The sequence below is a fragment of the Eptatretus burgeri genome, chromosome 1, assembly GCF_056783735.1.
Source record: "Eptatretus burgeri isolate ZD-2024b chromosome 1, Ebu_testis_v1, whole genome shotgun sequence".
In the NCBI taxonomy this organism is placed as follows: Eukaryota; Metazoa; Chordata; class Myxini; order Myxiniformes; family Myxinidae; genus Eptatretus; species Eptatretus burgeri.
This window is the reverse complement of record NC_140961.1, coordinates 10,914,045-10,923,595: the sequence shown is the minus strand read 5'-3', so window position 1 is coordinate 10,923,595 and position 9,551 is coordinate 10,914,045. Positions and strand designations below refer to the sequence as shown.

Sequence of the window (9,551 nt, the reverse complement as noted above, 5' to 3'; positions counted from 1 at the left end):
ATCACCTTCAGAAATTGCAGTGAGGATTCAATAATAATGTAGAAAATACGTAATTCAATTGGAGTGTGGATGTAAAAGAAAGTGGAAGTAAAATTATGTTGAATTTAGCAATGCTGTGAGATGATGTACGGCTTTGCAAACATTAAACCGTGACTCCTCGATAAGATTATCTTCCCATCAAAAAGGTGAACCAAAAACACAACTTTCAATAAAAAGACAAAATAATCAGGAATCTTAACAATATGAAAACCTCTAAAGATTTTCTAACTCACTCAATTGGTCACCTGTCATGAATTCTTGCTTCTCACTTTTAACATCAAATTCACACTGTGTGTGTTCCTCACTCACACTCCACCTCATCTTGATTGTGTGATGAAGGAGACTCAACAAAGGCTGAGGAAGAAACAAAGAATGTTTTAATACTAACTCAACGATGTCTCATGGCATCAGAAATAGGGAAAGTCTTCTTGACACATAAAGGATAAAGAGCTGTCGAAATCCCAGTTGTATTAAGTGAAGATACACCGATGGAAGAAAGGAAGGTTATGCTTGACAAATGTATTTGAGTTTTACGAAGCAGTTTCTCATTGGTTGTGCAGAGAGTGAACAAAAAATTGGAAACATCAAAAGAACGTTGCTTTTTCGGTTGTTGAGCCACCACTTGCATCCAGGAAGGCATGGATATGACATGGTGTGGAGTCAAAAAGGATCGAGAATTGCAGAACTGGAACGTAGCACCATTCTTCCACAAGGAAGTCCTCCAATTCACGTCGGTTTGATGAAGGCAGAAACCGCTTTCTCAGGGGCCAACAAGAAACCACTCCCAGCAGGGAAGAAATTCTGCATCATGGGATGCAGATGATTATTAATGACAGTAATGTAGCATGCTGCATTAACCCTGCCTTCTGATGGAATGAGTGGACCCAAGTGATGCCAGAAAAGCATACCCCACACATTGATGAAACCGCCATAAGCTTTCAGTTTTTGAAATAGGCACTCAGAGCTGCATAAATCCCTGGGTTTTCGCCACATGCGCACATGTCCAATCGTCGAGAATAAGGTAAAGGATGACTCATCAGATCATATCACGTTCTTCCACGACTCGGCAGCCCATTGCCTGTGCAAATCCTTGGATCACTGGCCCCACAAATGGGCATTGCCAGTTCTCATGATCAGTTTGTGCAGAGCATCCCGGCTTTGATTTTTAATCCTGTGAAGTTTCCTTCAGACTGTTTTAGATGATACAGGATTCTCACAAGTGACATTGAACTTTTACACTGTCCATCATTGCTCCCGTTTCACCTCGCAGTCCAGACTTATGCCCGTGCATCACGCTCGTCGACTGTACGCTTCCATCCACTGCTGCCACAGTTTGATTTGATGATAATGCATTTCCTTTGTCCCAGACTGGCATAACTTTTGAAACATTTCCTTGTGACATGGTCGCAATTCCTCCAGCCTTTTCCACTGAAGCGACTGCCAATCCCCACCAAGATTTCCACCCCATTAAAAGTCATTGAGGTGACCTCCTGCAGCCATACTGGCTCTAAATACAGACTCGAGCCGCAGTCGAGTTCATTCCCTCCCAACCCCAAGTCCTCAACCACCACCAGATCATCAACCACCCCCCCCCAAAGTTCTCAAAGCTCCACCCAACCACTAATCCTTAAAAGCAATCCCCCTCCACCCCACCGACAAGTCCTCAACCACCCCTCACGCTTCTTCCAATTCTCTGTCCCCTTTCTGACCCCCACCCCAAATAACTGTCCTCCCCTCCACCGTTCTTCCCATTTTTAACAAGGTACTCATTCCCGTTCTTTAAGAAAACGATAAAATAAATATCGATGGGACAATGTTTAATTTGTAATTTCTCAAGATTCCCTCATAAGTTCACTCGATGATAATAAAAAACATAAAAGGTCATCTGTAATGGGGAAAAATGTTGTAGGGTTGGACTCCACATCGGACATTCTGCTTTGAGTCACCCAACAATGAATGGAGGCCCTGATAATCAGACATGAGATCAGGGCCGTCACTCTGGACATATCTCATGCTTTTGATGCAGTCTGGCATTCTGCCTTACTCTCCAAACTCTCTGCCTGTAAAGGCCTGTATGGCCTGCATGGCCAACTCCATACATGACTTCATGACTTCCTCCTCTCTCGTAACCTTTGTGAGGCATTCAGTGGAATCTTTTCATCTCATCACCCTGTTAAGACTGGAATGCCCAAGGCATTGGGCTGAGTTCTATTCCTGATCTTCAACAATGATCTCGCTGACTCTGGAAAATCCTCTTTATCGATTTTCTGATGAGTCCACCCTCTGCCGTGACATCAATTATCCTTCAGGAAGGCAGGCTCCAGCATCAGCCCTCTCTTCAGGCCTTGGAAAAAAATGACAACCTGGCCAAAGACTTGGAATGTCTTTCAATCTTGACAAATCTCATGCTCTTATTTTATTTCTCTCCAAAATTGTAGTCTGACAAACCACACCTCTTGTCCCACCTCCCCCCCCCCCCCCCAATCTACTTTCTTGCCAATCCTCTTCAGGAAGTTCATTCAATCAAGCTCCTGGGCTTCACTATCAGCAATGATATTTTTTGGGCAAACCACATTTCAAAGTTGGCCTCCGAAGCCATTCTCCGAATGACCACACTCCGTCATACAAAGTCCTTCCTTGGCACACCTGAACTCAAATCCACCTCCATGGTCTTCATGAGCAGCTTGGTGGAGGACTTCTCTCTATCCTCTGGGCTGGTTCCCGTCTCACATCTCACCCTGCTTGATGCTGTACAAACCAAGGCCTTCAAGATCATTGGAATTTCCGTCACTGAAGCTGAGTCAAGGACGAACCCATGGCTGTCACTTCACTGCCGCAGACAGGTCAATGGTTTCTCTGTCTTTGACCACCTCATTTCCAGGATTGCACCTTCTGATCTTTCTGTGCTTTGTCACCCCAAGGTTTCTGCAGGGCTCACAGGGTCCACTATCAACCCCCTTCTTGTGAAACTACCGAAATCCAGGTCACTGCACACCTCCAATCATTTGTTCCTCTTTTTTTTCTTGCCGAAAGAATCAACTTCCACATCCTGTTCAATCGCATTCTTCCCTCCAGGTCTTCAAGACAGCTGTTCATTACCATCTCAGATCGTCACCATTTGAACAACATGATCTTTTCTGCCCTTGTTAACCCCGCCCAAATCCGTCCTCTGTTAAATTTTTCAGTCTTCCCTCCTGGGAGTTTCCTTCTGTGTCCATCTTGTCCATGCCATGCATGTTTTGATTCCTGTTTTAGTCTGTGAAGAGCAGTGTTGCAGCTCTTCCACGAGCCTCGACTATGTGTACAAAAAAGACCCTTCAAACAGCGAAGACACTTCAAGATCCCTCAAACCTCAAAGATTCTTCAGCTCCTCTATATCACGAAACACAGCCTCACTACGACCGCCCTTCATCAGGAGAAGTGCGTCCATTCCACAAGGCAATTCATGTTCATTGAAAATGTAGTTTGAGCACTCCTCCTATAACCGCTCACCAGAGATAGGTGACTTTCCTCAAATTACATTGTGATTGTCTTCCTGATCAAATTTTGTGCAAAATTTACAGAAACAGGGGTATTGATATTGAAAAACACTTTCAGGAATCATCGAGGATTCAACAAAAGTTGAAAAGCAAATAAATACACAATCACTACACAGAAACAAAACACTGAAATGAAGTAGAATTTTCTGAAAAAATTGGTGAATTTGGTAATGCGGTGACACCGGCATTGCTAACACAGCAACTCCAACTATGATATGATTATTCTCTGAAGGTAAAACGAAGTTATTCCAAAATTAATCATAATTATGTAAAATGGGAAGAGGAAAATAAAGAGGAAAATGGCAAAATGAAAACATCATTCAATGTACACACGAACTTGAAAGCTCACCTGCGGGGACAACTTGCACCTTATTCTGGGGATCAACTCTCAGCTCATTCCCCATGTTTCTCAACCTCGACATTGTCATTGTCAAAAGTCACAGTCATATTCAACATCCTCACAATCACAGGACAAAAACACTTCATGCTTCCCTCTGGGAACCATAAAAAAAGGAAAATTAAATAATTAAAACAAATAATTGTGATAGAAAAATATTGGGAAAAAATAAATAACTGAAAATTGGTAAATAAATGAAAAAAAAAATTATGATTCAAAAGCAGGACACCACGGCCACCAAGACGAAACACTCAATGTTTCGGTCCAGGAACCATCTTCACATTCAGAATTGTCATCATCCTCACATTCACACTCATTGTCATCATTCTCACATTCACACTCATTGTCATCATCTTCACGATCACAATCATGATCATGATCTTCACGATCACAATCATGACCATGATCTTCACAATCATCTTCGTCATCTTCACAATCACAATTATGATCTTCACAATCACAATCATCTTCGTTATCTGCACAATCACAATCTTCGTCATTATCTTCACAAATGCCTTCATCTTCGTCATCTTTGTTGTCTTTTCTAGCAACACACAATAATGAGCAAAACTTCGTTTTCGAGAACATTTCACTGTGTTGTTAAAATGAAGCACTAATAGCTTGGGCAGCCATAATTATAAATATAAATATATACACTACTGTGAAAATAACTTTTGCAGTGTGTGTGTGTGTGTGTGTGCGTGTGCGCATATATATATATATATATATATATATATATATATATATATATATATATATATATATATATATATATATATATATATATATATATTTTTTTTTTTACAGTGCCAATCGAAAGTCTTTTCCCCATTTCAAAATTTTCAATTTTTCTTGCCTTATCGCCTGGAATGAAATTGCATTAAACCAGACTTTTTCTTCCTTTATTTACACATGGTAACCAACAACTTCCAAGTGAAAATCAAAAGAAAATTTCTGATTTAATGTAATTTCATTCCAGGCTATTAGGCAAGAAAAGATGAAAAATTTGAGAGGCGGTGTGCACTTACTTTTGGCATTGGAGAAAAAAATTATGAATGATATATGATATGATATATATGTGTATATGTATTTATACACATACATACTTACAAACATAAATAAAAGCCTGGTGTTGGTTTCATGGTTTGGGTGGTGGGCTTGGGATCTGAGGGTCCTGAGTTCAAATCCCACTCAGCTGTTGAATTAATACCAGGTGGGGTTGACTGCCTGTTATTCTTCCGAAGTTGGCAAAATAAATTCCAGCTTACTGGTATCCTGTGGCGGAGTGTCGACCCGTCCAGGATTTTGCCCAATAGCCAAGGAGACTGATAAGGCAGCACCAACGCTCTGCACAGAGCATGGTTGCAATGGATGTGTGATATATGTATCTGTATGTATATATATATATATATATATATATATATATATATATATATATATATATATATATATATATATATATATATATATATATATATATATGGACATAAAGACCCACCCACATCTCTCTCCTGTGAATGGAGGGAATAGCCTATCTGCTCTCATCTAATCGATTAAACCCAGGTGGCAAGGATTGTCTAAATTATTGATCCCTCCCACACTCCTCCAACTGAATAAGTTGTGTAAAGCATCCCAAGAAGACTTACATAAGGTTAGTGAGATACCCCTTCAAACCCTTCCCACAATTTCAAACCCTCAACATATATATATATATATATATATATATATATATATATATATATATATATATATATATATATATATCTCAAATAATAACATATTTGCAGCAGAAAAAAGGTTCATTGGGATCATCGGTTGCTGTTCTGAATTTAGTTCAAGAATAAAAATGAATCCTTGCGAAGAGGAACAGCAAGAAGTAAATGAAGGTCACCAAAGAAGAAAAATATCAGAATGTGTTGTTTACCCGAAGTGTTTGTGTACCCACGGATCGATGTTGATGAGCAAGTCCACGAGAAGGACGAAAAGAGAGATCACTCCGATTGCGTGCTCAAAGCGTCCCCAGAGCAACATCAGTTGTCCCATATCCAACGTCCCAAGAAAGGAATGTTCACCAAAGATCTGTGGACAAGGAATTTACAAGTTTAATGAAAGCATTTTATTTGAACGAGCAAGTTTCCCATGCCCCCACGGGATTCAAAACGGGGTCGTGATGAAGTCGGAAAAAATGTAAATGGCATCTTCTGTCTTTGAGCACACAAGCTGGGAACAATTCGCATTAATTGCCACATATGATACAATTTTAATGCACCAATCGCAGCAAGGTGGTCCATTTTAAACTGATTGTTCAATATATGAAGCTTTTTGATAGCTCGGTTCCGTTATAATAATTTGTATTGGTGTCAAAGCCAGTGACAAATTGCAATTTAATAGTAGGATGACACCATTTGTGTGTTCCGTTGGTAAGTGGCTTGGTCATTTCCCAGTGCTCAAGGAAACACTCAAATGGAACGGAGTTCTGGGCTGAACAACATGGCGGTCTCCAAGGAAACATTACTATCGTGGAACTCGAGCACTTGCTGGCCTGGCCGTCATTTTCAGTTTTACTCGATGTTCATGTGACAACTTCCCCAAACAAATTGATTGTGTTAGCAACAGCTTCAGAGCATCTTGAATAGGAAAGAAAGATAAATAAATGGGGAGTCAGAAGGGGGAGCTCGACCACCAAGATTATCTGTGGACCTTCCACTGTGCATTTTGGAGAGGGAGGTGGTGGAGATAGAATTTGGATGTTTGTAGATTTTAAAGAATTAGGTTGAAAAGTGGAAATCACAATAAACGTCTGAACTGCATGTTTCAATATTGTCCTCTCTGAAAGCACAATTGAAGAAATAACCAGGAATCGTTTCAAATCTGACCATGGTGGCCACTTTGCTAACACAAGTGGGCATGTTCCATCAGCAAGCAGCTTTCTTTCCGCTCACCACACACCTCCTTTGATTGCTTTTCTCCATTTGCTAAGCGTCTTACAAAGTGGTTGTGATGGAAGTGTGTCTGCCGTGGTCAGAAAGAAGTTGGCCGACATCGTCGGAAAGAATATGGCCGCTGGAATAGGAAAAATCCTGGTTGCCGTAGTCAGAAAGAACCCTGGATGCCATGGTCATAAAGAACCTGGGCGCCATCCTCTCTGAACGCCGTCCTTTCCTTTCCTGTAACTTCCTCTCTAAACTCATCAATCGGATCTTTAACCCTTTACCCTCCGTGCATCATCTTTCTCTGCGTTTCCCACTCACCTGGTAAGATCTGTTCATGGCCCACACTCCGCTACGCACCTGATGCACCGGAAACATGTTTTGAAACTCAACACAAGAATTCCACGAGTTTCCTTTAAAATAACTCAGGAGCACAACGAAAACCCAGCACTTCGCTGCAACAAAAGTGATGGAATGAACTGAATGTTCTCACAAAACAAACGGAACAATGCATCCCGCCAATGCGCTTTGTGACGCTGCAGTCATTGTTGTCATGGGAACTGAACTGATTTCAAAACAAACTGATTGCATTGTAGTTTGCATCGTTCCGTCATTATCTGATGTAGTATTATATCACGTGTTGTAATGTCCATGTACAAGTATTACACTATTGGTTGAAGTTGCTGGAAAAGGGAAACGAAGGTCGGATGAGAGACGTCGGTGAGAGCCACACAAGAGTGTGGCCGGGGCGTTCAAAGGGGGTGGGGCGTAAATGTTTCCTTCATATTTGCATACATAGTAAGTAGATGGTCCTTTATTAAATTTTTCGGTGTGTTGTAGAACCACAAACACGTCCAATGCTGCACTACCACTTGTGTTTGTATTCTTCTGATGGTCATAACGAACTGAAAATGAAGCTTGAACTGAAAAGAGCTGAAACAGGCCGGACATTCTCCTCCAGACGTCCCTTCATGCTCAGCCGTTACCTCCAAATGGTCCGAGCTCATGATCGGTTCAGATCAATCAAAACACTGTTTGTGTGTTCAACACATACATACATGTACACACATACAAACACACATACACATGTACACACAGGGAAAGTCTTCTTGGGGCAGAAAGGATAAAGAGCTGTCGAAATCTCAGTTTTTTAAGGGAAGATACACCGATTGAAGAAGGTTTTGCTTGACAAATGTATTTGAGTTATATGAAGCAGATGTGCATTGGATGTGCAGAGAGTGAACAAAAAATTGGAAACATCAAAAGAATGTTACTTCTTCGGTTGTTGAGCCACCACTTGCATCTCGGAAGGCATGGATACGACATGGTGTGGAGTCAAAAAGGATCGGGAATTGCAGAACTGGATAACTTGTAACAGCATTGAAATGTTTTATTGTTAATGGTGATGGTTCTACTTCTTGACACATCCTCACACCACATGCTGCCATGCTTGAACACATGCCTTGGCACTTTCAATGAAACCTCCCAGGTCACTCAAGGTACACTTTTGTTTGTGCAACCAGCAGCATAACTGGTGTGTCATCATCTTCGCAGTAGCAAGTGTTGCTTGGGTCATTGCTGTATCCCCATTTATTTGGGATACCTTTCAGCATCCCACTACAGTGTGCAGGCAGTTAAGACATTGACATTCTTACCAGGGCTCGTTTTACCCTTCTGGCATGCATTATTTCGACTGCAGCATCAATCTGCAGGTGTCGTAATCACTCGTCAGGCTTTCGTGCCAGATTTGAATCCGTGTGGTGGCAGGGTCCAAATTGAGTGCTTGTGTGGTGGTGAGGAAACCTTTTTTGGACCCCTCACCTGCACCACAATGACAACTGATTATGTGGGTGGATGTCTTGTCCATGCACTTGTACTCTGCTTAATACTTTCCTTTCTGCTGGTAATTCTGCTCCCATCCTTTCAGGGTTTTCCCTGGGTTTTAAAATGACTTGGGTAAAACTGCCAACATGTATAATTTTGTGGGCCGCCAAGCGGCCCATGGTGGCCACGATGAGTGGGCGCCAGGGAGACAGGAGAGGGGGGTCAGTCCCCAATCGCTGTCAGGGGTCTGGGGTTCTCCCCAGGAAATTTAGCAATTTTACATGCTCGTCGGTGCATTCTGGGACATTCTGAGCATGCAAGTAGAGACACAAATTCGTATCTTGGCATCATCAATTTTGTAAAAAACATTCTCACTTACAACATATCTTATATTTAGCATGTATGTATCTTCACCACAAATATTTAGAATCTTTTTTTTAATCTTTTTTTTTTTTTCTTTTTAGGTCATCTCTACCAAATGTCCGTCCGTACGTCCGTCAATTTTTCTTTCCAATCTTGATGAAACTTAGTATGTGGGTGGAGGTCGATGAGTGTTGCACAATGATATAACTTTTGTCTGGGTTCAAGGTCAGGGACGAGGTCACGAGGTCACGTAAGTTATAAAAATCGCCATTTTCAAAACGTATCTCGTCTGCCATTCTACAAGATATTCAGCAACTGTTTATTGATTATGATCGAAAAAATATTATCTTGTATCTAACCGGACAGATTTTTCAATTTCCTAACCCGTTTGATCGTCACGTGATCTGGAAGATGGCCAAAAACGCCGATGCGATTCGCAAAGAAGGAAGTAAGGAGAAA

The 9,551-nt window shown here is 41.3% G+C and overlaps 1 protein-coding gene across 1 annotated transcript; it reads right to left on the bottom strand.

Annotated features, from left to right (window-relative positions):
* Positions 1-3,860: 3,860 nt before the first annotated feature.
* On the bottom strand, positions 3,861-6,051 carry LOC147033856 (uncharacterized). Its single transcript, XM_085883997.1, has 2 exons — positions 5,900-6,051; positions 3,861-4,519 (listed from the first exon to the last, which is right to left on the bottom strand). Exons 1-2 carry the CDS (start codon positions 6,016-6,018, stop codon positions 4,183-4,185), a joined length of 456 nt encoding a protein of 151 aa, XP_085740123.1. The 5' UTR covers positions 6,019-6,051; the 3' UTR covers positions 3,861-4,182.
* Between the last annotated feature and the right edge of the window lie 3,500 nt (positions 6,052-9,551).

Coding starts and splice junctions, on each gene's coding strand:
- LOC147033856 (XM_085883997.1), bottom strand. CDS start 6,018: ATGGGACAACTGATGTTGCTCTGGGGACGCTTTGAGCACGCAATCGGA. Junction 4,520..5,899: donor TGGGTACACAAACACTTCGG/GTAAACAACACA, acceptor GTGTGTTGCTAG/AAAAGACAACAAAGATGACG.